This window comes from Phodopus roborovskii, unplaced genomic scaffold, assembly GCF_943737965.1.
Source record: "Phodopus roborovskii unplaced genomic scaffold, PHOROB, whole genome shotgun sequence".
NCBI lineage: Eukaryota > Metazoa > Chordata > Mammalia > Rodentia > Cricetidae > Phodopus > Phodopus roborovskii.
In genome coordinates, this window is record NW_026126623.1 from 761,994 (window position 1) to 789,617 (window position 27,624).

Here is a 27,624-nt window from a genome sequence, read left to right on the forward strand (position 1 = left end):
GGCTACTCTCTCATCCCTAACAGGAAGCCAGGGCAGCTTTGGACTAGCTCAAATGCCTCTGGCTATTCCCTACTTCCCCTTTATCACCTGAGAGAGCCATGCAACAGTCACATGTTTACAATAATCCTTCTTCCCACCCATAGAGCTGTCAGTTCAGGGTTTTCACTGGATCCTTGCTCACACTTCTACAGATCGATTTTCTAGGACTATACCACATAAATACTAAAATCCCCGCAGGCACTTAGGAGGCTAGAGCAAGAATACACGAGTTCAAAGTCAGCCTAAACTACATTTCAAGACCCTGTTTCAAACACAGACAGATCACTGAAAAACTTGACCATGTGACAGACTTACTTATTTCTATCTATTCAATACAAGAAATATGGGGCTGGAGAGTTGGCTCAGCCAGTTAAGAGCACTAGTTGCTCTTCCAGAGGACCCAAGTTCAATTCCCAGCATCCACATGGCAGCTCACAACTGCCTTCACACCAATGCACATAAAATAAACTTAAATAAATTATAAGAGAAATAATTAGGATGGTTTTATACACAGCTACAGCCAAAACAGTACAACCCGAGCCTATCCTACTGTAGCGGTTAAAACTGCATGGGTCCAACAGGTTGAAGAGCAACAAGAAACTCCTCATGAAGCTGCACGGTGGTGTCGAATGCCTTTAATCCCAGTGCTCAGACGACAGAGGCAAGCAGATCTCTGAGTTCGAGGTTTGAAGCCAGCCTGGTCTACAGAGCTAGTTCCAGGAGAGCCAGGGTTACAGAGAGAAACCCTGTCTCAAAAAAAGAGTTCAAAAGGAGCCACACTTAGTCCCTTCCTCCTGTCTCCCCTACCTCACATAAGATTGTGCAATGTTCTTTTTTAACACCTTAATTTACTGTTTTCCCTCAAGCTGCTTCAGTATTGAGGTAGCTTCTACTCTAGACAGAGATCTAATCTAAAAAGCCCTCCGATCGATCCCTCTGAGCACCAACACAAAGCCACAATGGAACAGCCCACACCTGCTAGCTCTGATAGGACACAGTCAGGCCCAGGTGTTCTATAAATACAACACAAAATTAACCTGCCTACGTGCATACGGTAAGTATGAAATACAAAGGAATTGTGTGACTGAATTTGAGTCGCATCCCCCAAATTAACTATGTGTATTAGAATAATACTAATCTGAAGAAAAATACATAAAATTTAAAGCTACTTCTCGTTCCAAGCACTTTGGGAATGGAATGTTCAACCTGTGAGGGACAGGGAGAAATAAGTGTGTAGCTTCCCTAGTCATTGACTTTTCTCCCCAGCTTCAAAGGAGCCATTTACCACTACACAAATGCAGTCATCACCGTTAACAAATCAAACTGTTCAGAATCTATAGGCCTACCGTCTCTAATAACTGTTTAAAGCGCTTATCTAAAAGGAAGTACTATAATAGGCAGATGTCACGACACATCCTTTTTTTACTATTACTGCTTAAGGGTCTTCCTGAGCAGCACCCATTCCCTCACACTCTCCACTCACCTGCAGCCATCACCACTGCAGTCCTTTGGCAATGCCTTATTCATCCAGAAATGTGGGATAATCAAAGTGCCCACAGCAGAGATTAAGTAACGCATGCAAACTGCTCAGAACAATGCCTGGCATTTGTTGTCACATAAACGCCATGGTAAAGATTCAAAAGAAGTTAGCTGCTATTAGGTTTTAACCAACCATAATAATACACTTATGAAAACAACTGTTCATCGTGCTATATGATGAATATCCTTGTTCGCCTCATTTCTTTTCCTATTAGGTATACAAGTTTACTAGATAGGGTCTAAACCACAAAAAAAAAAAAAAAAAAAAAAAAAAAAAAGAAAGAAAGAAAGAAAGAAAGAAAAAAAGGAACAACTGTCAAGTCAATTTCCACTCCAATAGTGAGTTCCAATGTCTTCTCATAGTTTCTTTAACAGTGGGAACTAATTCCTGTGTGTGGTATATATGTGTACACATGTTCACACGTGGCACATGTATGTGGAGGTCAGAGGCTGATGTCTTCTTCAGTCACTCAACATATTTTTAGAGACTGGGTCTCCCACTACGCCTGGAGCTTGTTCATTCAGCTAGGGTGGTTGGCCAGCAAGTTCCTGCAGCTGCCTGTGGCTATCTCCCCAGAGTGCTGGGGTTACAGGCATGGGTCACTCAGTACCTCCTACTTGCCCAACAACACTTCCCTGATTGACTAACATATCCCCAGCACCAACCCCCCCCCAGCCACACATCTTAAGAAGTCTCCCCTAAACAGGGCCACAACAGAGGACCAGGCATTCAAACGCCAAAGACTGGCATTTACAGAAAGTTCTTTGAAATTCTTTGTAAAATAAATTGTAGGGCCCCAAATCATATTTCCTACCTGCCTTTGTTTTTTATGGCTCATGTTTGGTTTTGGCTTTGTTTGTGACAGGGTTTTCCTGTGTAGCCTGGCCTCAAATGAATGATCCTCCTGCTCCAGCCTCCCAAGTACTGATACTACATCAGGAGTACACCTCTATGCCCACACTTAACTATTTTATATGCACCTCTTAATTACATAATGTGGTACCTAAACAAATCAGCTCATACTACATTGAAAAAAAGTTGGATAATTTCTTAGCTATACAAATAAAGGATAATACTACATAATAAAATACTACTTCAAAGTACTTTAAACCAAAACATAGCTACCTTTTAACCCAGCATTCATCCTTTTATCCCTTTGAGAATCTTCTAAACGTGTTTACAAAACACAAAGACATATTTCTATCTACTAACCTAGAGATACTATTTTTTTAAAAAAAGGAATTTGCAGAGAAATATGCACATTAATGTTCTTTTATTATCAAAAAGGAAAGACATTGAAGGACCAAAAATTAAAATTAATAAAAGCTTAAAAACTTGGGCCCTGAAAAAGGAACTTCTAATGACTGGGAATGCAGTGGCTGGCACCTGAGCCCCAGCCCTGCTCTCAGAGATGAGGAGGTGACTGTCCACCACTTGTGTCAACATTCCTATATCTTCTAATTGCTAGTCTTAAGGTTGTAAAGATCCCTGGGTCCAGGGAATAACTGACAGACCCTGCAACCCCATGCCCTGTCTTACCTTACTCAAATGTATCTTGCTTAAAATATATAGTTACTACTTTACTCTCTACTTTGTATGACATTAAGTAACCATGGAAACTCTGAAAGTTGTGGCCCTCAACCTTATGGTCTCCCCTTTAAAAGCTTCTCTTTATGGCTGGTTGGGATCTCATTTCCCTGCCATGGAGTGAGGTCCAATTTGGCCAGCTTGAACAATAATAAGAAACCTTTGCTTTTGCATTGGAGGTGCCAGCTCCTTGGGTTGTTCTGGGGCTCTTCAAGAAATGCAGTTGAGTTATATAAATATAAGCAAGGGAGTAGAAGGTGCTATGGTCTGAATGCTGCATCTAACCTAAAGTTCACATTAAAGTCCTCATCCCCAGGATCATGGGAGTAAGGCCTACGGCCTTTGGGAAGCAATCAGGTTATGAAAACAGAGCCACTATGAATGGGATAAGTGTCCCATAAAAAGAGACCCAAGAAAGAGCTCTCATCATCCAGTTATATGAGGACACCATAAGAAGGCACCATCTAATCAGAGATTGAAAAAGCAAGTACTACTCTTCCAGAGGACCAAGTTTGACTGCCAGCACCCCACATCAGGTAGCTCACAACCGCCTGTCAGTCTGTCTCTAGGTCTGATTCTACTGCACCTGAAATTGCATACACACACAGAGAGAATTAAAAATTAAATAAATAATGCTCAAAAAAAAGAAAAAAAAAAAGCACCATCTATACAGAAGCAAGTTGGCCCTCACCGAAGCATCTTGACCCTGGACCTCAGAAGCATGAACAGTAAATCTCTGCTGCTTGCAAGTTGCCCATTTATGCATCTATGTTCAGGAGAGGTATCACTTTTGATATTAAAAAGTTGATCAAATTTCTGAGGTGGGGGTGGGGAACCAGAGAACTCAGTCCTCCATTATTGCTGCCATCATGGCCTCCAGGCACTGGCCTCAGGGATGTGTGCATCCAGGCTAAGGGACCAGAGCTCCAGGGCCATTGGTCCTTTCCAGTGCCTAGTGCAGAGGGACAAGGCAGCATATACAGTCTGAAGCCCTAGGTCAGACAGGCCACTATCAACCACAGCTGTATCATCTGTGGGGTAGCCATGGCACAGCAGGAACAGGCACTGGGAGAGAGGCAGTGTGGTACAGGGCTCTTGGTCAGATTAATGCATGTGTAATGGTTAGCCTTAGTTGTCAACTTGACTACATTTGAAAGTAATCAAAACCCAAGCCGTTGGATGCATTCTTTGTGAGGAATTTTTCTTGGTTGGATTATTTAAGGTAGGAGACCCATCCTAAATCCAGACATTTGAAGTCAGAAGATCCTCCCTAAATCAGGCCACACCTTCTGGTGGCAGGCCACATGAAAGCATGGAAGGGAGCTGTGTTTTCTGTCTGCTTGCTCTCATTCTCAATGGCAAGGTCATCTTCCCCAAACCATTCCTTCAATGGTGGTGGAACCTATTTCTTCAGTATTCCAACACAGACTGAAAACTGGCAGTCTTAGGACCTTCCTGTATTCCAGTACCAGACAGAGAATGCTGAGACAGCCAGGCTTGTGGACTAAACAATTAATGGATTCTTGCCCTTCCCATCAGGAGATGGCCATTGTTAAACTTCTAGAATCAGATCCTGTAAGCCATTCTAAGAAATTCTCTCTCTCTCCCTCCCTGTCTCTCCCTCTCTCTCTTCTTCTCTCTCTCTCTCTCTCTCTCTCTCTCTCTCTCTCTCTCTCTCTCTCTGTGTGTGTGTGTGTGTGTGTGTGTGTGTGTGTGTGTGTGTGTGTGTATACATTCACTCTGCCAGTTCTGTTCCTTACAGAATCCTGACTAACATATCATGCAAGACTCCTCTGCCAAACTGAGATGTTCTTAAGCCAGAGTGGGAGGCTACACAGAAGAGAGAGAGAGAGAGAGAGAGAGAGAGAGAGAGAGAGAGAGAGAGAGAGAGAGAGAGAGAGAGAGAGATATCCCAGCAGGAACTGAAGAGACAAAAACTTATGGCACAGGAATAAATTCAGTATAAACTAAATGCAAGTAAAAGGTTGCTTTTTTTTTTTTTTTTTTTTTTTTTTTAAGTGAAAGGGTCTACTCCATTAAGTTCACTGTCTTTTTCCTAGGTTTTAGTTCTAAATATTGGCATTCCACACATTGTGAAAACATAATACACAATCATCCCATAACTAAAAGCCACTGGGTTAAGTCAAATAATTTGAAGAGCAAAACTGAGAAGGGTAGGGCTTGCCCGTGGGTCACTTCTTAGGAAGTGGCTTTTCATGGTGAGGGGTGAAAAGTAGGAAAGTATAGAAAAGAAGAGTATTTAACCCAATGAAAAAAGGAATTGCACCAGGGAAGGATGGAGAGTGTGAAAACAGAAATGACTGGCAGGTCCCCAAGCTTGTTCAAAACGAGCAACAAAGGCCACTGAACCCATAATGCAACACAGCAGCATTGCAGGCAAATTCCACAAACCAAACCTCAGGCAGGGGCTACATTTTAACACACCAGTCAACACTCTAAAAACCCTGCCTTACATCTGATACAGCCAGGAAATGGAACAGCTCTGAGATCCACTGCAGACTCCCAGCGTCCTGTGAGAGCTACACGGCCTTCTTCAGCTACAGTTCATAAAGTTATTTGATACACATCAGTCAAACACATTAATTGCTAAGAGAAAACAAGATACTTTTGTTATAAAACCCTACAAGAATTTAATCTTTGCTGATTAAAAAGGGGACAGAGCATGAACTTGGAATGTATGTGGTGAGGAGGCAGATTAAAGGTGGGGGAATGGATGGAAAAGGGCAAGGGGAAGGGAGGAAAGGAGAGGGAGATACATGAGCAAGACGGTGACATACATGCACATGGACGTGACCTAATGGAATCCATTATTCTGTACACTAAGCAAAACAACTTCCAATTAGGTATGTGCAATGAGCCACTTTGTACATCCAAATTATGTGTTACTGGCATATTTTCCTAAACTGGAAACTGCCAGAAATTTACAAATGACCAACTGTTTAGCTTTATAAGTAAAGGGTCAGTTTCTTGGAAAAGTCTATTCCATTGGGCTATTGCTGATAAGCAGGAACCTGCTCGTGAGTATTTTTGTACACTATTTTACACAAGTGGGGAATTGGAGCTGTCATCCTTGATAGATTCCTTACACCTCTCTTCCCAAGGACTAGAAATCTTGGTAAGTGGTCTCACATCACATAGTATCAATATTTTGTAAAAGACTAATGACGTATACATAAGACTTTTTTTAAGTTTAAAAACCTAGCTAGGCATTCAACCTTACATAGAAACCACTATGCCAAACACTAAAAATATGCATAGCCATCAGTTCCCTGATAAACCATAGATATACTTTCTAGTGCATTCCATCTATTTCAGATATTTTTACAGACTACTTTGTCCAGAAACACTTGCCACACACACAAAACTAGTATGGCACACTTTCCAGATACTCGGGGAAAATTCAATACACAGAAAAGGTTCAATTACAAAGAAACAGCAGGCCCACCCAAGTCACAAATTCAAGCAAAAGTTTCAAATCAAGCAAAATGATGACCATAAAAGGCCAAATAAAGTAGATTCATTTAAAATGGGGACCATATTTAGAATGAGCAGTGAGAATAAAACTCTGGTTAGAACATTCTCTCCCCAAATTTAAATACGTTTCTTTATCTTACATATAATAGGTTACAACAAAGACTTTGTGCTTTCTCTTGGAACATAAAAAGTGAATGTTGCTGTGGCAGCAAAAATTTTCCACCAAATTGTATAATATCCCAATGTAAGATCACTCTGGTTTCCACAAGGCAATCATAAAGGTTTTGTTTGGTCAACACACAAAGGCTTCGTTAGACTCCCCAAATATATATGGAAACTTTAATCTTCAGATCATTCTCTTTTTAATTCCAAAAATCAGAGTTGGGCTCATTGGCCTTCTCTTTTTATTCAGGCTGCTTTAACACACAGCAGAAGCACAGGCCATGCGAGACCTGCTTGCTGACCACAGTAAGACTATCTTTCTCAGGGGCCTATCACAGGGTATTTCACTTGCCTGCATACCCCTGTTGGGAAATTTAAGTACTTGTCCCTTACAGCTCTCTTCTCCCACCCAGCTGTAGAACTTCCGTGCAAACAAGGTTGTTTTCAGAACTTTCCGGTGTGCAGTGCAGGTGCCTTGACCCCAGGTGTGGGTGGTGCACGACTTCCTCCTATACTTAGCCCACCCCTGGCTTGGGTATATAAGCCCATTACTCTCTGTAATAAACAGTGGCAGTGGCAGCAGGTTCTTAACTTCTCATGGTGGTCTGTTAAGTGTTTCAACCCCGACACCCTCAGCCATGCAGGCGCGGCATATCCCTTCTGTATCCTCACTGCAGGAACTTAGGTACAGAGTGCACAACTACTGACAGCCCACATGTATCTCCATCCCTGCGCACTAACACCCAGTCGAATAGCATGGGAAACTACAACACATCTTGGTCAGAACCACATTTATAACTGGTATTGATGTAATATGATACTATACCAAGGTTGTAAGCGAGTTCCTTTTCATATACAGCCTCTCCAGATGTTGCAGCCCTTCATCTTTCAGTAACTCCAATGGGAAATGGTGCAGATTTCTATAATTTAAGAACAAATTCTTGTGCTTTTCAAGCCTGGCCACAGAGATCGTCTTACAAAGTTCGGATGCCATGACTGAACATGTCTGATCAGGCACGCTATAGCACTACATCTTGTCAAAATTGGTCCATTTCTATAAAAAAGACAAAAAAAAAAAAAAAATTAGCCATTGTAAGATTTCTTACAATCACTGCAGATAAACCTGTTAGCTTATACAGTTAAAACATACCAACACTAAAGTTAATTATACTCTCTACCTTCTATTATGACAACTAAAATTTCTGAACATATTTGGGCCATTACATAATAGAGTACTCTGATAAAGCAATATTTACTACTTACAAAAAAAAAAAAAAAAAAAAAAAAAGGACAACTGGCTGGGCAGTGGAGGCTTACACCTCTAATCCCAGCACTCAGGAGGCAGAAGCAGGCAGATCTCTGAGTTCGAAGCCAGTCTGGTCTACAAGGTGAGTTCCAGTACAGCCAGAGCTGTTACACAGAGAAACTCTGCCCTGGAAAATCAAAAGGAGGAGAGGGAAAAGGAGGAACCTAATTGAAAAAAAAAACAATTTCTTTTGGACTTGAGGTAGGAATCTTTATCTATAAGAATAGAAAAGTTTCTGGTTTAATTTTGTAAGACAAGGTCTCTCATATCTTAGGCTGGCCTAGAACTTGCTATACAGCCAAAGAAGATCCTAAAATTCTGGTTTTCCTGTCTCTGTCTTTGGTTGTATGACACAGCTCTTTGTGTCTGTAACAGTGATATCACACCCAGGACTCTATGCAAGCTGGAAAAGCACTCTATACCAAGTGCTCTGCATCCACAGACCTCAGAGGCAAGTTGCGCATCGTGTAATCACAGAAAAAGCTTAAAAAAAAAAAAACTCAAATGCAGCAGGTCAGGCCCCATTTTCATTTTGAGTTGTCTCATTTTGTATTTTACTTATCTCAAACATTAAATATTATCTCCACTTAGGTCACTAACAGCTTAATTCCTTTACTTCCTACTATATAAATATTGTCAAATGTTTCACGTTTTCAGTTCTTTTATCTTTTTACCCTTCTCTTTGCAGTTTTGCAGGTTATTGGAAATAGCAAAGAAAGTGGTCCAAAGTCACTAGTCAAAAACACTGCCCTAGGAGCACGAACCCTGTGTTACCCAATTATCAATCTCTCAGGGCCTCAGAGGACTCATGTAGATGTAGCAGTTAGTATGTTGGTTGAAAAATTATTGGAAAGTCTCTCCCAGCCCCAAAACTGACAAGAAAAGGAAGCTACATTTGCCACCGGCCCCCTTGTTTTTTTTCAAGACCGGGGGGTCTCTCTGTGTAGCTCTGGCTGTCCCAGAACTCACTCCGTAGAGTAAGCTGGCCTTGAACTCACAGAGATACGCCTGCCTCTGCCTCCTGAGTGCCAGGATTAAAGGAGTGTGCCAACATCGCCTGACTACTGTCTTACTAGGAACAAAGTTTAACAAGATTCCATATTAACACAGGAGGAAACAAAACTCAGGGCTTCCTGAACTTATCAAAGGTGGAAGGGCTCATAAGGAATTAAAAGCAAGAATCTGACACCAGGTCCAGAGGATTTCAAAGTGTGGGTTCTTTGCAATGAATCATGGGGTTCCAGAAGACATTAAGGAAATGAAAGTACAGGGCAAGTGTCTTAAATTTTGGTTAAGTTTTGCTTCTAGTTCTCTACTGAAACAGTTTCAACTGTTTTATTCATTTTAAGAAAATAAATCTCATGAAGCATTTGTATGACTTAAAATTTTGGTTAAGTTTTGCTTCTAGTTCTCTACTGAAACAGTTTCAACTGTTTTATTCCAAGCATTTGTATGAAGGCTTTCAATAAGTAGAGTTTTGAAACTTTGGGGTTACTTTCTATCATTTTCAAACTCTTCTTAGGTCAGAAGACAATAGCTGCCATTTAACTTAAAAGAGTTCTTCTACGAGTGTTCAGTAACAGTTCCAGGTCAATCTATGAACCTAATACATTCCCGCATTTCTTCCATCTACTTTCATTCTCACTTTATTGCAGGGCACCTGATCTTCCAGCATCTCGTGTCTTTATATAAAGTGAAGGGGACTACAGGACTGACAGCATCAATGCTTGTAGAAAACCAAGCTGCCTGAGCAATTATCCACTGAGTAAGCTGGGCACAGTTCAGTGGTCTCAGAGCATCTCCAATGCCACACTTTCCCAGACAGCTATCAGTGCTCATCACCTGTCACCTCTCCAGGTTTTCCCGTCTCAGCAAATGTAGGAAGATAACCTTCTCTGCACACAGCAGCTCAAATGGAAGTCATAAAGGATCCCATCCTCTCAGTCACAGCTTCTTCAATCCATCACAAGGCTAGTGTTTCTCTTTCCAAAACACATCTCAGTTCCAGCCACATCTCTCCATCTGCCAAAGCCATGAGCCACTACCATCTCCTGTCTTGGCCAGCTGCATTCCTGGTCTCCATGTGTCCACTCTAATCACTTCCAATATATCAACACAGCAATGTGATGGGGATGTCCATATATACGTTTCTCTTATTGATGAATAAAACACTGATTGACCAGTAGCCAGACAGGAAGTATAGGCGGGGCATCAGATGAGGAGGAGAATTCTGGGAAGAAGAGGCAGAGAGAGGCTGCCAGAGAGACACCATGTAGCTGCTGAGGAAGCAAGAGGTCTGGGCATCATCGAGTAAGCTGAGAGCTCATGGAGATACACAGATTAATAGAACTGGGTTAATAATTATGAAAGAACTAGGTAGTAAGAAGCCTGAGCCAGCGGCCAAACAGTTTATAATTAATGTAAGCCTCGATGTGTTTATTTAGGGCTGAAGGGCAGCAATCCTTGTTGAACAGAAACTCCATCTACAGCCTCATAAAATGTACATATAACTGCATCTCTCCATCCTGGCATGTCTTACTAAATAAACCCTTTAGCAATTCCTTATTGAGAAAAACAAAGTCTTACAAAGCTTTCAGAGCTCTTGGCCATCGGGCCCAACCTGCCTGTCCAGCCTCCTCTGCCACATTCACCAAGTTTCTGGGCTCTCTTAATGCTGGGAGCTACCAACCTCCTCCAAGCACTTGTTGCTCTTCTTGTAGTCTGGAAATCGCCTCTTTCCCCTCACAGATTTCAACATAAAACTCACTTCCCTGACCCAAACTAAGTATTTCCTTCTTGGTTTTCTTTCAGAGAAAGCCAGTTGTTCAGTTTTCACAATTTAAAGTATATATATATATATATAGATAGATAGATAGATAGATAGATAGATAGATAGATGTAGATGTAGATATAGATAGATAGATAGAGAGTGTTAGGGAGAGACATACATAGATGGATACTTTGAACAAGTCTGTAAATCCCAAGGGTAGAGAGATATTGCTGTTTCTTCATATTTGCATGACTGCTAAATACTTTTAGCTTTCAAACAGCTAATAACTGTATGAAATCAGAAGAGCCGTTCCAAGCTTGACTTTTCATCTATTCATTAAGAGCATTCATAGACTCTTTAAACTTGCTATCTGCCCTAAGGATTTTATCCTCACAAGGAAGCAATACAGCAGACATTGATTAATCCACTTCACAGATAAGTACAGTGTCACACACACAATGGAGGAGGGGGTTCTAACCTTACCTTACCTATATATAACACTGCCTTTTACAAATGTAAAATGTGGCCACTGTGTCATCATGATGAGATACACAAGATTACATATATGGAGGGCTTTCCATTTGCAAAGTAAAACTACATCCAAAATCTCCATTTACTGTAGCCGAATGGCTTTCTGAAGGCTCCATCTGGAACAGGCTGCCTCAGAGGCTTCATTAGGTTCTGCTTAAATGCATCTTGCTACAAAGACAGACTGGGAAATAAGGTGCATACAAATGAAATTTAAAAAGCTTTCAAAAGCAATAATACCCCTGTTTTTCCAATATGCACTCATTAGTAATGCATCCTTTCAAAGGTTAGCTTCCCGCCCCTTTCCTCCTTCATCACCTCCTGCCCACAGTTAATGGTAAACTCTGTAGTTAGTATTAAGTCTGCACAGCAGCATCTTCAGTTTTCTGAAAGCCAAACACCAGTCTTTTAGCGGAAACAATTCCTAACTTCAGAAAATTCCCCATTTTTAAGCATAAGTATTTTAAAGAATAGTCCTTGACTCCGCAGTTCTTGATTTGGTAGAATACACAATCTGACTTCGTAACGCTGGAGATGAGGGTCTTACAACCCAACCCGTACATTATAAGCATTTACAAAACGCTTTTTTCTCCCTGAGAAAAGCTACCACAGATCTTGGTTTTGCCCGAGTTAGCTCGATTAGAATTAATCCTAAGAATCCGGCAGCAGGGAGCCCAGGGGCAGGGATTCAGAGACTTGATGATACCGGGATACTCGGGTACCAGGGGCCGCGGAGGACACAGCAGCCGTGGGGACCCAAGGCCGGACAGCCCGCGCTCCTTCTGGCAGAGGCCCGGGCGCTTCTGGGGCGACGGGAATGAAGCGTGCCCGCCAGGAGCCGAGCCAGTGCCCACGACCTGCGAGCTTGGAGATGGGACACTCACCTCGGCGCCCGCTGGCCAGCGCTTGGTGGCCCAGGCTGCGCTGGAAGGCAGTCCTGGGATAGAGGGAGGGCGGGGCAGAGAGGGCGGGGCCTGCGGAGGGGCGGGGCTCACTAACGGGAGTAGGGGTCGGAGGGGGGGAGAAGTGGCCGGGAGACCTAAGCATCGCGAGAGTTCGCCTCAGCTCTCGCTGCCTCATGATAGGTGGAATGGGAGGCTTATTTTTCAGAGCCAGGCGTGTATTGGCTGAGAGCGCGACTTCCTCCGGGTCCGGGCCATGGCGCTACGCTGGCTTCCGGCTCCGGCTTAGGGCTGGCTGTCAATAAAGCGTTTTGGTGGAGCCGCCGGTAACTGACCTGTGTTTTCGTTCACGCATTCATTCTGCTCTCAGCCCCTCATTGACGGATGCTAACAGTAGCCGAGCGATGATGTGCCAGGCATCATCCTAAATGCTGTAACGGCAATCCCGGCTACTGATAACTCCGGCTTACATAACACCAGTCAACAAGAACTTAAGCACTGGATGAAAGGCCTCAGAACGTTCCCTGAAAGGTGCCAAGTACAATCTCTACCCATCAGACCCGCGGGCCTAGGCGTGGTGGTGTGTGCTGGCACCCAATGCTCTGGCGGTGGAGACAGATCAGGAGTTAGAGACCAACCTCAGCCACGTGAGACACTGGTAAATAGAAATGAAACACACACACACACACACAGGCTGTAGTGTGAGAAAAACTAAGGACAACCACAGCCTAGTGAAGGTAGCTCAGCAGAGGCACTAAACTCAGTCCCCAATATCAGAGGAGAAAATAAAAACTTTTGTTGTTGTTTTGTCTGTGTTTTGTTTTAAGACAGGGTTTCTCTGTATAACTGTCCTGGAACTCTATAGATCAGGCTGGCCTTGAACTCAGAGATAAACCTACCTGCCTCATGAGTGCTGGGATTACAGGTGTGCACCTCTGCCTGACAAGTAAAAACATTTTTGAAAATGTGCACATTGATGCAAGAACTTTCTTCCTGTCCTTTCCTTCCTCCCTCCCTTCCTTCCTTCTTTTCTTTCTTTCTTTAGTTTCATTGGTGGCCTTGGTGTCCTGGAACTCACTCTGTAGACCAGGGTGGCCTCAAACTCAGAGATATGCCTGCATTTGCCTCACAAATTCCGGGATTAAAGGCCTGCACCACCAAAGCCTGGTAATAACTTTCTATCTTTAAAAATTCCTCTGAGACATGGTGAACCTCATTCATGTATGTGATGTGTTTTGATGAACTCCATACCCCCATTAAGACTTATTTTTTATCCTTTAAAAAAAGGCTGTATATTAATTTGCGTAGGGGCTTCTTGTTAAGCATTCTCATTTTGTTTGTTTGTTTGCTTGCTTGCTTGCTTGCTTGCTTGCTTGCTTGTTTTTTCCAGACAGGGTTTCTCTGTGTTGCCCTGGGACTCATTCTGTAGGCCAGGCTGGCCTTGAACTCAGACATCCACCTGCCTCTGCCTCCCAAGTACTCAGATTAATGGCCTGTACCACTACCTGAATCATCCTCAACCTTTAAATGAACTACTTTTATGAAAGCATAATTACTCTTAGAAATGAATAACTTAGAAAGCAGTTAAAATAATAACAGTTCCAAAGTGAGATATGAATTAAAATAAAATATAAATTATCTATTATTTAATCCAGTCTTTAGTAGTTACTGGAGTATATAGCATAGTAAATATCCTATATTTATTAAAACCTTTGGCGGGGAGTTTAAAATAAGGAAAACTACAGTTAGTGTAAAATTAAAAGTCCTTGGATCATTAAGGATCAGCTCCAATAATAAGACTTGCTGCTCTCTCTGACCTCATCAGAGTCTTTGTGCAGTGCCTGGTAATTAACGTAACTCACAACTGATCAAATAAGTATCTATAGAATGCTAGCCAGGAGATGGTGGCACATGCCTTTAGTCTCAGCACTCAGGAGGCAGAGGCAGGCGGATCTCTATGAGTTCAAGGCCAGGCTGGTCTACAGAGCGAGTTCCAGGACAGCCAGGGCATTTACACAGAGAAACCCTGTCTCGAAAAACCAAATAAATAAATAATGATAGATGCTAGCCACAAATGGGACACACCTGCCCTCAAGTCTCCCTGATTCCCAGGATCAGAGACCATTGCAGAAGAGGGAGCAGAAAGGTACAATAGCCAGAGGTCAGGGCGGATCAGAGTGAAACAGTGTCTTCTGAATATAACAGGCCTGCATTCGTTTGTGTGGATGGCTACTGTGGCTGCCTGTGCAGCATCAAATCAGTCAACTTTTTAACATGGAGGAGGAAGGGGTTTACCAGTTCCCCCACCCTCACCCTCGCCCCTCCACCCCTACCCCCCATCCCCCCACCCCAAACTGAGGAGCTATGGACAGGTGGTGGCTTCTGGGGAAGGGAGAGTTGGTTTTCTTTAAAGATGTGGCCCATGATAGGTAGACCTTGCTCTAGTGGCTGGCCCCACAGCCTTGAGTACATGGGCAGAGCATAAGGGACCCCATTGGTTATTAAAAAGAAGAGGGGGAGAAAACAAGAGGAAGTGAATCTGGGAGGGACTAGTGGAGGGTAATTTTGATCAAAATACATTGTATGAGATTCTCAAAGGGTAAAATTATCCTAGACATCTTTCTCTGGGGTCTACGCTAATAAGTGTGATCCTCAACCCTCATCAAAGGAATTTCTCTTTACATCTTATGGAGACAGAAAAACCCCAAGTAATCCAAATGTAAAGAGGAGAAGCAACCAATACATCTAAAACACAACTCCTAAGGATCAGGAATCCCTGTGGAAGGGAGCAGGAAGATTGTAAAAGCTGGAGGAACCGGAAGTTTACTGTGAAACTGTGTGTCCTAGAAATGTCAGAAGCTACACCCACAAAGCCTCACTGACATGTCTGCCTAAACATGACCTGAATGAGGACTGCACCAATAGCCATGCTAACATCAACAAGGAAAAGCTCAGGAGGCCTCGGCAGCATGCGAGGAACTACAGGCAACTAAAGAGTGCTGACATTGGGAGAATAGTATGCCCAGAAGAGCACACCAGTTTGCTTATCTAATACCAAATAGTCACACACACACACACACACACACACACACACACACACACACACTGTATACCTTGTGTACATGTAAAAATAATTTCTAAAGGACATGAATTTTAAAGAAAGCAAGGGAGGGGTACATAAAAGACTTGGTCAGGAGGAAAGAAAGGGAAAATTATGTAATTATAATCTCTATGTATGTATTTATATATTAATATATTTACAGTTACAAAAAGATTAATAATAAAAACATTTTAAAGTAATGTCAGCATCTTAATTTTTATGTTTCATTTTTAAGAAATATTTTGACACATCATCCAAAAGTTGCTGCTGAAAAATAAATCATATTAAAATAGCTTTTATTTCTTCTCCAAATTGATGTTAAAATTTACATATTGATAATATAATCACTATTAGAAGTTCCCTCAGTTTGTGGAGTACCGATTTACACATTTTTATTGGACTTAAAACAGAAGGAAAAACTCTACATGGATTTTTTTTTTTTTTTTTTTAACAACCTGTAGCAACTTTTAACTTCAACACGTCAGCGATATCACTTTAAGAAAATTCCAAGGAAAAACTGCAACCCGATCTAAAATTCCCACCTCTGGCTCCCAAGGATTGGGTTACACAGTTTGACAAACTTCTCTTCTCCACTCCCTATTGGTGAAGGGTCTATCATTCATTCTTTGGCCTGGAGTTTTGAGACAGACAGGGTCGCTTTATGGAAAAAGGCTGCGTTTGGGATGAAGCCCCTCTATTCAGACTTGTTTATGGTTATCAGGCTGTAGAAAAGTCAGGCTGATCCAGAGGGGGCCAGACTGGCAAGGCAGACGATCAAGAGGACGGTAGAAAGGAAACGGGAGTTTTTTTCATCGGACTGAGTAAACCCACAAAGGAGTTTACAACAAAGTTCAAGATATTGAGAGTTAAAGAAACTTTCCAGGTTGCTCTTGCTTTGTTGTTTTGCTAGTTTTAAGGGGACTTCGAGAGACGTCGCTATCTGAGGGGCCAGGAGGAGGCGTTTTCGGAGTTCTTTTCTCCTTAGAATGAAGTTGGAAACACGACCCCCAGGTTATCAGTGGAGTTTTGCAAGGTAAACAAGATTAATTGTAGATTATTTTTGCTTCAAGAAAGCGTGCTTTGCTGCTATTGTTGCTTTAATGTGGATTTAGGATTTTATATTGTAATGTTTAAGTCAAATGGATGTTTGTGTCTGGGCATTATGATAACAGACAAAATACACAAGCCATCTATTTGGAGAAGAAAAATCACTCAAATTGGGAAACTGAGGGGTGGATTTGCCTATGACCAAGCCAGACATAATTTGGTATATGCAACAGCACCAGCAAGCAGATGAATTTTCCCCAAAAAGAAATCTGGTGTTTATATTTTCAACAAAAGATATTTAATTAATGTTATGATTTAAAGTTCAGGAATATATTAGAATAACTGTTTCTTACATTAATTTAACTCTCAGTTTGCTATAAGGACATAAAACATTAAAACTCCAAAAGATCATATCAAAGCTCTGGGCAAACGGGACTCGGAGCATCAGGAACTTCAGGGAAACCGCCAAAGCCCTGGTACCTGTTCTGAAGTTTTCACTAGGGAAGGAAGAAGAGAGTGCTGCAGCCTGGGCAGAGCTGGCTCTGACCTCAGCAGGAGGTTCATTGAGAACCTCGTTATAGGGGCAATTATGCTTTATTTTTCAAAAAGGGCAGGGAGTTACATGAAGAGCCAGTCACTGGAATTAAAGAGTCTGGTTGTAGATTGTCAGTATGAAAACTGGAATTGCAGCTTGGTGGCACCAGGGCAAAGACCAGAGCTCAGCAATAACTTGGCATAGAAATCTGCCTAAAGGTCTTTTGGGACATTTTTGCACAAGTATCTTTCTTTACCCTTGTTGGTATACGTAAACCCTGATACATTTCTTTTTTGACCTTTGAAAAGCATTGAGCAATTTTAATTTGGCACCATGAATGTATTTTGTCATTATGACATAATTAGGACAGTAAGGGTGATTTTTATTCCCACTGGATTCATTCTTTCTTTGAATGTGTTTTTTCATGATTATACTTAACTGATCTAAAGGAATCTCTACCTCCCCCCAACCAAAAACCATGAAAAGCCACTACAGCGAAGTGTCACCTGAGCTGTGTCTGGGACAAAACTCTGCTCTCCACATGCTCATTGAGCTGTTGTGGTACCCCAGAACCTCTGCTCAGCATGAGAAAGCAAAGAAAATGAATGACCATCTCCTGCAAAAGAGCAAAGTGTTTCGGGACAGTATCTTCAGCCTTGCACCAAAACTTACTCAAAGAATCTGAAGCTCACATATCCTAAGATGTCCATTGGTAGCTCTCTTTTTCTTAATTAGGAAAAAAAAAAAAAAATGTTTAAAACAAGGAGTTCCCTTACATCTCCACAGATGAACATTTTCATCACTTTTATTTCCTTCTCCATTCCCTTTCTCCTACCATAAATCCAATTTCCCTGTTTATTTTCATGCCCCTTTGTCTCCTAGTTTCTACACAGGAGAGAAAGCATGCCCTGTTTGCCTTTGTGAGACTGGCTTCTTTCTCTTGACATGGTCTCTGGTCCCATCCATTTTCCTGAAGATGGCATAATTTCATTCTTTGTATCTGAATAAAACTGTTGCATACACATACCTTTTCTTCATTGGCTGGTTCTTTGAGGGCACTTCCGTGACTTGTTCTTGTGGCTCAACAGCCTTAGTGTACAGGTGTCTCTATAGGAAGCTGACCTATCTATCACTGATTCCAAACTAGAAAGGGGAGAAAGGAGAAATCTCTAGCTTTAGAAACAGCTGAGACAAGGTTCCCTTTTCACGTGACCATGCCCAGTGCTCAGCAAGCATTAAATGCTCAGCAAGCGTTATCTACATAAGTCCCTTAAATGGTGCAGACCTCAGGAAGTTAGAAAAGTAAAAGAAATGTGACAAAATAAAAGTGACTTGTGCCACTTTTGGGCAGTAACAGTGAAAAGCTCACACATTCTTTCTGAAGTTCCTCAGAGTCTCCATGATCCCTACTAATATACAAAGCCTTTATCTCGGTAGACTGGGCATTCCCACCCACCTGCTCCATCCTTTAAACCAAGTCATTGTTCACTGAAGGAGTTCTTTTGTTACTGTATTCATGGCCACCTTCCGTCCTCCAGCTACTAACAGCTTTTCCCCTGAGGATTTTAGCATTCCTTATGTATAGTGAAAGGATACTTATACAGTGAATTTGAATTTTAAACTAAATTCAATTTTAAGGGGTAGAAATGTTACTCAGAGGTAGAGTGATTACAGAGCATTTGTGAGGCCCTAAGTTAAATTCCCTAGTAGGGGTTTAATTACTATAGCAGTGTTTCTACTGTTTGGATCTTGTGTTAAAATTTATAGGTAATAGTTTTAGTGAATTGTGTTCCTAGGAACAAAGAAATTCCTATTCCACAAGGAATGTGATGATGGCTCTATCTCAGAGAAGGGGATTGATATTGAAATTTCAACTACAATGCAATCTGTGAACTTTAAGGTCCAATGGGTCATCCTACAAATATACATACATATATACATACATACATATCCATTCCAGGATCTGTGCTAGCCAAGATTCTCCATGATATGGTGATACCACAATCTGTTTACCCATTTGGGAGTTCACAGACACTTGGAATACTTTCATTCCTTATAACATTGTATTACATTCATTGTAACATTATATTTCATTGTAACATGTAGCTGTTATAACCAACTCTTCTAGGAAGGTGTGTATAAGTTTTTGTGTGGATATGTTCTTCAACTGCATTGTATTTACCTACAGGTAGATGTATGAGTCACATGGTAACTCTGGGCCTAACTTTGCAGGAAGTATCAAGTTGTTTTTCAAGGCACCCACTGCACTTCACATTCTCTCCAGGAGCCAGTGAGCCTTCTGGCTTCACCACAACCTTGCCACCGCTTCTTATGTTCAGGTTTATTATTGTTCTAAAATTTGGTAAATGTGAATTAGTACTCCTTGTGATTTTGATAATAGCTAATAGTATTAACCATATATGCTTCCTAGCTTTCCACATATTTTCCTTGTTAAAAAAGTTTAAATATTTGGCCTAATTTCCAATTGGGTTGTCATATTGTCATTGAATTGTAAGTATTCTGTGCATATTCCCATGTGCTTTAGGTTGTCTTTTAAATCTAGCATTTAACTTTGAAGCATCAGGATTTCAGTGTTGATGAGGTCTGGCTAATCCATCTCTCCTTCTCTCATTTGTACTTTAGAGTTATATCCGTGAACCCAAGCTCACGACCATTTACTGCAGTGTTTGCTCAGAGTTTTGTAGATTTAGCTCTCAGGTTTAGGTCTCTGCTATACTTGGAGTTAATTTTTATGTATGGTGTGAAGTTCATCTTCCTTCTTACATTTGCCTCTCTAGTTCTAGCTCATTTATTGAAAAGACTTCTTTCTGGCATCCTTAGGGGGTCAGGAAATACACAAGTCCCTCAGTTTGATCGATGACACAGGAAAAAAAAAAAAAAAGAGTGGCTATGTATGCCAGAGTTAATTCTGGACACCTTTTCTTGTCTGATGCAGTGCCACGACATTTTGCTATGTTTTATCCAAGCTTCAACTGAGCTATGTTTGACAAACTAAAATTTTACAGGTTGTATAAGGTTTTTTGTTTTTTTCTTTTTAGGAACTTTTGTTCTTTATTTCCGAGATTGTATTTTAATCATAATATTTCTTCCTTGCCTTTCCTCCCTCAAAATCTTCCCACATACCCCTTACAGCTCTCCTTCATATGCACACACACACACACACACACACACACACACACACACTTCTAAATATAGCCTGTTGCATCCATATAATGCTTGTACATTTTCAGAGCTGACTCTTTGGCCCTGGACTACCAATTAGTATAATTAGTATGCTCTTCCTGTCCTGCTCCCAGCGTTCCTCAGTTGCCTGTAGTTCTTTGTGTAGTATTGAAGCCTCATGGGCTTGTCCCCATCCAGTTTGGCGTGTTTGTTGGTGCCTTCTTCAAAAGCGCTTTTGATATACCCGCAGCTTGTATGGTGGTTACCACAATCAAGCTGACTCACATAACCATCTGGCATAATTACTGCTGTTTACATCTACTCCCCCAGCAAATGTCAAGAATCTAGGACATTTTTTTCTGCAGTCACCACGCTGGTCATGGCAGTTTGCTTCCACAACACTGTTTGATTACCGTGGTTTGTTAGGGTCTCTGGTTTGGGTTTGTTTGTTTGTTTGTTTGTTTGTTTTTTGTTCACTTGCCTGCATGGAATAGATTTGTTTGTTTGTTTTTTCTGTGCAGTCCAGGCTAAATGTAACCTCCTGGTCCTCCTGATTTAGCTTCCCAAGTTTTGCTATTGCAGATCTGTGCTGCCATGCCAGCCATGCTAGCCAACTTTTGTTTTGGAGACAGGGTTTTTCTGTGTATCTCTGGCTGTCCTGCAGAACTCACTCTGTAGACCAGGCTGGCCTTGAACTCACAGAGATTTGCCTGCCTCTGCCTCCTGAGGGCTGGGATTAAAGGCGTGAGCCACCAAAGCCTGGCTCCTGGTTGACTTTTTTATAGTTTTTATATTAATAGAGACTTTTAAAATTTCAAGTATTAATTAACCTAGATTTTCCTTTTATAGGGATTGTTTAATCTAGTTTAAGTTTCTTGCATTTCCATATGAATTTAAGTACAAAATTTTCAGTTTCTGCAAGACCATTAATATTTTGATAGGAACTGTCTCGAATCTACACAGCAATGAGAACACTGTGAAGCCTCTCACCCATGAACGTGGAGTGTTTCTCCATATAGCTAAGCTTTCTTTAATTTCCTTAGTTCTCAGCACATGCCTCGTATTAGCTGCTTTCACATAGCAATAACTAAATATCTGACAGAAACAACTTAAAAAGACAAAAGAGGTTTGCCCGCCGGTTTCCATGGTTTCAGACCACTGCAGCAGAGGAAGCAAGGACAGGAAGGGACTCCTCACAAGGCAGCAGACTAGAAGTAGTGAAAACAGGCTGGAATCCAGGGTGGTTATAGTCTTAAAGCCCCACCCCTTGGTGGCCTATTTCCACCACCCACACCACACCCACCTTCTTAAAGCTCCACAGCCTTCAAAATAGTTCCATAGCCTGGGGACCTAGCATTCAAATATGAACCCATGGGGGCCATTTCAGATTCAAACCATGATATTTTTATTTCATTTTATTTCATTGCATTTATTTATAAGGTGGTTTTTGTTGGTTTGTTTTGTGGGTTTTTTTTTACTTCCTTAATTTCATTTTCAGGTTATATATCATTGGCATATATAAATATAATTTTTGAAGCCAGGCATTCTGGGGTATAACCGTAGTCCTGTCACTCAGGAACCTGAGGCACTGCTCAGGTCCCAGTGAGAGACCATTTCCCAAGACAAACAATGAAAAACCATGTGGATACCTCTGAGGAGCCACACCTGAGGCTCACCTCTGGCCTCCAGGAGCACATAGAGCTGTTCATACAAGATGGAGGGAGGAGGGAGAGAGAAACTAACATGCCAGTGGCCTGGTGCAGCATACCTGCAACCCAGCACTTGGAAGGCAGATGTAAGGATCATTACAAGTTCAAGCCCAGCCTGCTTGACAGAGTTTCATTCCAGGCCAACCAGGGCCTGTTTTAACAAACAAATATATAAACAACAAAAAGTAAGAATAGAAACGATGGGAGAGAGAAGGAATGTAACTTATTTCTGTGAATCCTTTGAACTTACTGAAAATGTTTAGCTAGGCTAGCAGGAGTTTTCTTATTCATTGTCCCTGGATTCCTTAGGCATCTGCATACAGGGCCATGCCATGATAGAGTTGCTTCTTCCTTTCCAATCTGGATGCCTTTAATTGTCTTGCCTAGTTACTTTATTGGAACACAATTTTGAATACAGGTGTTAAGAGAAAGCATCCTTTCCTTGTTTCCTGTCAGAAGAGGAAAGTATTCAGACACTCACCATGTTAGCTTGTCAGGTGTGATGGCAAATATCTGTTGATGGAAGTTTCTGTCCTGCCTGGCCCCACAGCTGTTCAGTCCCAAGTAAACACACAGAGGCTATAATTATAAACTATTTGGCTGATGGTTCAGGCTTCTTGTTGGCTGTTTCTCTTAATTATTAACCCATTTCTATTAATCTGTGTATCTCCACATGATCCTGGCTTACTGTGATGCCTGGGTCTCTTGCTTCCTCAGAAGCTACATGGCGTCTCCCTGACTCTGCCTACTACTTTTCTCTATCCCTGTTTGGATTTCCAAACTGTCTAAATTCTGCCTGACCATTGGCTGAAACAGCTTTATTCATCAACAAATAAGAGAAACATAACATATATTCACACCATACAGAAGAACATCCTCCATCAGATATCCATTGTCTCAGTACAAGGGAGATATGGGCAGGAGTGTTGTTGAGGCCAGGCTTGACTACATAATAAGATTCTGGACCTGGAGGTACGGAGGTACACAAAGAGACAGAGAGAGAATGGCTGAGTTGGCAAGATACTGCATGCAAGCATGAGGACCTGAATTTGGATCCCCAACACACATGTAAAAGGCCAGCCATGGTAGTTCCCTGTATATTCTGAGAGTTGGAGAAGGGGAGACAAATGGGTCCTTCAGTCACTGGTCAACTAGTCTAGGCAATCAAGATTGATGTCCAGGAGAGGTCCTGTCTCAAAAAATAAGGTGGAAAGTGATTCAGGAAGACACGGAGCATAAATCTCTACCCTCCATGTACACAAACACATATGTGCACATGTTCACACAAACATGATGTACTTACACATGTACCACACACACATACTTACACACATATCCACGCACATTTAAAAAGAAAGAAAGAAAAGAATATGAAAAAAATGTCCCCTGTATCTATCACAATGAAGTGTTTTTCTTCTCTATGAATATAATTCATAGCTCATGTTTTGTTTGTTTTGTTTTTTGAGACAGGGTTTCTCTGTGTTGTTCTGGCTGTCCTGGAACTCACTTCATAAACCAGGCTGGCTTTGAACTCACAGAGGTCCACCTGCCTCTGCCCCCTCAAATGCTGGGATTAATGGTGTACACCACCACTGCCCTAAATCATATGTTAACCCAACTTTCCATTATTTTAATAAACCTTTTTGGCCACAGTATATGATTCTTTATCTATGTTGCTACATCTGAGGTTCAGTATACACTTACAGAAAGATATTGATTTTCTGTGTGTGTGTGTCTGTCTGGCTTCATATCATGCTTTTCAAAGTGCTCCACAGTCTGTACGGCCAATTTTGGTGCTTTTTATTATGGCTTGATAGAATTCCCCACTGAAGCTGCCTGGGCCTAAATTTAAGTTTATGTAAATATTTTAAATTATTCCTTTGGTTTCTGGATTTCTTATAGGTTTAATCACATTTTCTGTTTCATTTTTACTTAACCTTAGTGTTTTGTGTTTTTCTGTGGTATTTTCCAATGCCCTAGATTTATCTGGTCAGATTGTTTAGCTAATACACCCTGACACCGTTGTATGGTTATCAACTAAGAGCCATTTCCCTGAGATGCTTGTCTTTTCCCTTAGACTCCTATACCTTCCCACACTCCAGCAACAGAAAGTTACCAGTAGGAATACTGAGGATTTTCCAAATCCTGTTCTTGCATAATTGCCAGCTGTGTAGATGAGTGGATCCCCTGATCTTCTAGTTATTAAATATCTTAAAAATTAACCCATGGGACTGACTGATGAAGCTCCAGGCCCCTTCTCACTGTGGTCCAAGGCCTATCATGTGTTTCAGCACTCCACTAGGCAGGTCTGGAAGAAGGAATAGCATCCATTGATTAGGTGAGTCTGACTGGCAGTTTGAGTGCAGACTGAGAAAGGCCTGTGAAGCTGAGCTCAAGGCTGGCAGGCAGAAGGTGGTGTATGGGGCCCGGGCTGATTTCTAATGAAATCTTAAGCCCCAGCTATGGCCGTTACAAAGAAAAGAAAAGCAGCTGATGACAAGCGTGTAGCTCAAAGTAAGTGAACCAAAGAAGAGGTCTTCAAACTAACGGTGTTCCTACAAGGTCCAAGACACACTGAAAATGTGTGTTTAAACAAGGTCACTGACTCACATCTTTCACAAGCCAGACATGTAGCATGGCTCCTGCCATTCAGAAACACACACTTTGGCAGTGAAACACCTCTGAGGTTAGAATGTAGTCTACAGTTAATGGCAAGTCACATGTGATGTGTGAAATAGCAGTGTCCTATAGCCATCAACACCTTAGGATGACATTTGGGGACTGACTCATGGGTCTGCAATATCCCTCTCACTTTAAAAGAAAGAGACAGACTTAGAAACCTACTACTACACAAGCATTAAAACACAGGGACAATGACAGATGGTAACCACTGCTATGCCCAGGAGCCAACTGGGAGCTGTGGTCTCTGGAGAGCTAGAGCCATCCTTGGCCTATAGGGACAGTTATCTCTTTACCCTGAGTCTAATGTTAACAGATGTTCTGAGCTTTCCAAGAAGACAGAAACCCCAGAAATCTAGATCTTTGTGTGAAATTCCTATTTGCTGGTTTTCAATTAGCTTACAAATTAACAGTTTTCCTCGTATCATTTTCATGCGTGCTTGGGTTTAATTGATTCTCCCTTTCACTCCCATCACCACCCTCCCCCCAGCCAGGGACCCTCCCACCCCCAGTTACCCAGTTTCTACTTTCATCTCTTGTAAGTTCTATTACCCTCCCCACCTCTCTCCCTCAACACTTCTTTTCCCCCCCGCCTCTTGGGCAGCTTCGAGTTTCCTGGCTTTGCCCACTTACTTCCTCCTAGTTATTTAACAGTCCCAAAGCTAGGACCCACATACAGAGAGAACAAGTAAAATTTGTCTTTCTTAGCCTGGTTACCCCAGCTAATAAAATATTTTCCAGTTCTATCCGTTTTCCTGCAAAGTTCCATAATTTCAATTTTGTTAGTGGATGAATAAAATTTCACTGCACTACATTTTTATTGTCCATTCGTTTTCTGATAGGCATCTAGGCCTATCTTATTTATAATCTTTGCAATTGTGACTAGAGCAACAGTAAACATGGATATGCATGGGTGTCGTGGGATGTAGAGTCCTCTGGATATACTCCTGCCTATGTAGCTGGGTCATACTGCAGTTCTATTTTAATTTGTTTGAGAGCTTTCTAATATTGAAATAATGGCTCAATTTTAACAAAAATATTTTTAGTAAAAAAATTCCCAGCCAGGCAGTGGTGGTGATGCAGCCCTTTAATCCCAGCACTAGGGAAGCAGAGACTGGCGGGATCTCTGCGAGTTTGAGGCCAGTCTGGTCTACAGAGAGAGTTCCAGGACAGCCAGAGCTGTGTAGAGAAACCCTGTCCTGAAAAAAAAAAATGTGTTAGATCCAACCTATGAAAACTCTGTGTATGTATGTTATTCAAGTAATTTAGATTTTCACAGCTTCATTTTTCCCATTCATAAAATAGGAGTAGCATTAATAAAATAGGAACAACAGTGTCTGCCCACTGGAACTACAAAGTAGTCATAAGAGCCATGTGAGATAAAGATGGGAAGCATCAAGCTTTACAGAATTGTCAGTTGTTAGTGTTGCTGGAATCCTACAGGTTGGTAGTTGGTTATGGGTTTCTCCAACAACATACAAGCCCAATCGAAAAGGTAAAAGAATAGGGTTATTGGAGCAAAGCTACTCCTGAATGAGTTCTCAAGCCTTGGAGATGGAGGCCAGAGAAGCCCCATACCTGAACCAAAGCAGGGAGGTTATATAGGTTGTAGGTGAGAGGTGATGACATGTGTGCCATAAGCTGCGTTTGTGCCCAAGTATGGTCAAAGCTGGAATGCTTGGTGGGGACTTAGGCTGCAGGCAACATCGGGGGAGGAGCTTCCATAGCTGCTAAGAATGCAGATCTGGGCTTTTTGGTGTCTTCCCTTTATTCAGAGATTCTCTGAAAGGTTCAGGGTTTGCAGGGAGGGAGGACACACACACACACACACACACACACACACACACACACACACGAGAGAGAGAGAGAGAGAGAGAGAGAGAGAGAGAGAGAGAGAGAGAGAGAGTGTGAAACAGTTGGGACAATGCAAGTTCTTGAATGTCAGCATCTGAATGATAGTCTAGGCTATTTATTGAGACCAAAACACCTATTGAAAGGGCCATCTCATTAGCCAACATGAGTTGCATAGATGAGGAAGCATAAGGCAAGAAGATACTTTTTAAATGCCAGCCAACATCCTGGGATGCAAAACAGTACTGGGTCGGTATAATGGAGCTTAGGCACAGTTTGGATACTATGTTTTTAGGGGCTACCCAGGAATGAGAAAGTCAGCCGAAATGTGTAACAGCCTCTGCAGCCTTCTCTCAGTGGGACCTTGGGGACTTCCTCCATCTCTGTCTGACACTTCAAGGGAAAGAAAAGCTCCCCCTTTCATAGTAGACATCTGTACTGGCTCCTTTTGTGTATCACCTTGACACAAGCTACAGTCATCAGAGAAAGGAGCCTCTTCTGTGGAAATGCCTCCATGAGATCCAGATGTAATGCATTTTCTCATTTGGTGATCAGTAGGGGAAGACCCAGGCCATGGTGGGTGGTGTCATCCTTGGGCTGGTGGTCCTGAGTTCTGTAAGAAAGCAGGTAAATACCCCTCCATGGCCTCTGTATCAGCTCCTGCCTCAAGGTTCTTGCCCTGTTTGAGTTCCTGTCCTGACTTCCTCCAATGATGGACTATGATGTGGAAGCCAAATAAACCCTTTCCTCCCCAACTTGTGCTTTGGTCATGGTGTTTTGTCCCAGCAATCGAAACCCTACGACAAATCTCTGTATTGATTTTCTTCCTAAGCATTTTTAGATTTTTGAATTATGTGTATCAGTATGTGCATGTGAGTGCAGATGCCTTTTGAGGCCAGAAGAGGGCATAGGATTGCCCTGGAGCTGGTGTGAGAGGTGGTTGAGGACCAGTGTAGGTTCTGCAAACTGACCTCAGGTCCTCTGCAATAGCAAATGCTCCTCATGCCCCATCACACAGACACACAGACACACACACACACACACACACACACACACACACACACACACACACACACACACACGAGCATGTGTGCTCCCCGTCTTTCCCTGCCTGCCCTCTCCTTGTCTCTTTTCACCACAAACACCATTTGTAGTCCACTGCAAAGACAACACGGATCCACTTCTGTTACC

The 27,624-nt window shown here is 42.0% G+C and overlaps 2 protein-coding genes across 7 annotated transcripts in view; one reads left to right on the top strand and one right to left on the bottom strand.

Annotated features, from left to right (window-relative positions):
- The window catches only part of Lrrc28 (leucine rich repeat containing 28), a 132,438-nt gene extending 109,960 nt beyond the window's left edge, over positions 1-22,478 (bottom strand). For 3 of the 4 annotated variants that reach the window (XM_051206517.1, XM_051206516.1, XM_051206514.1), the window contains exons 1-2: positions 12,312-12,420; positions 7,650-7,877 (exon numbers count right to left, since the gene is read on the bottom strand). In XM_051206517.1, the coding sequence (XP_051062474.1) occupies positions 7,650-7,817 (168 nt within the window). In that variant the 5' untranslated portion in view covers positions 7,818-7,877; positions 12,312-12,420. Of the gene's footprint in view, positions 1-7,649; positions 7,878-12,311; positions 12,421-22,384 lie in introns of those variants that run through there. The other variant, XM_051206515.1, reaches the window with a different exon arrangement.
- Ttc23 (tetratricopeptide repeat domain 23) overlaps positions 16,062-27,624 on the top strand; it is a 92,839-nt gene continuing 81,276 nt past the window's right edge. For 2 of the 3 annotated variants that reach the window (XM_051206511.1, XM_051206512.1), the window contains exon 1: positions 24,298-24,417. In XM_051206511.1, coding sequence (XP_051062468.1) covers positions 24,366-24,417 — 52 coding nt within the window. In that variant the 5' untranslated portion in view covers positions 24,298-24,365. Of the gene's footprint in view, positions 16,463-24,297; positions 24,418-27,624 lie in introns of those variants that run through there. The other variant, XM_051206513.1, reaches the window with a different exon arrangement.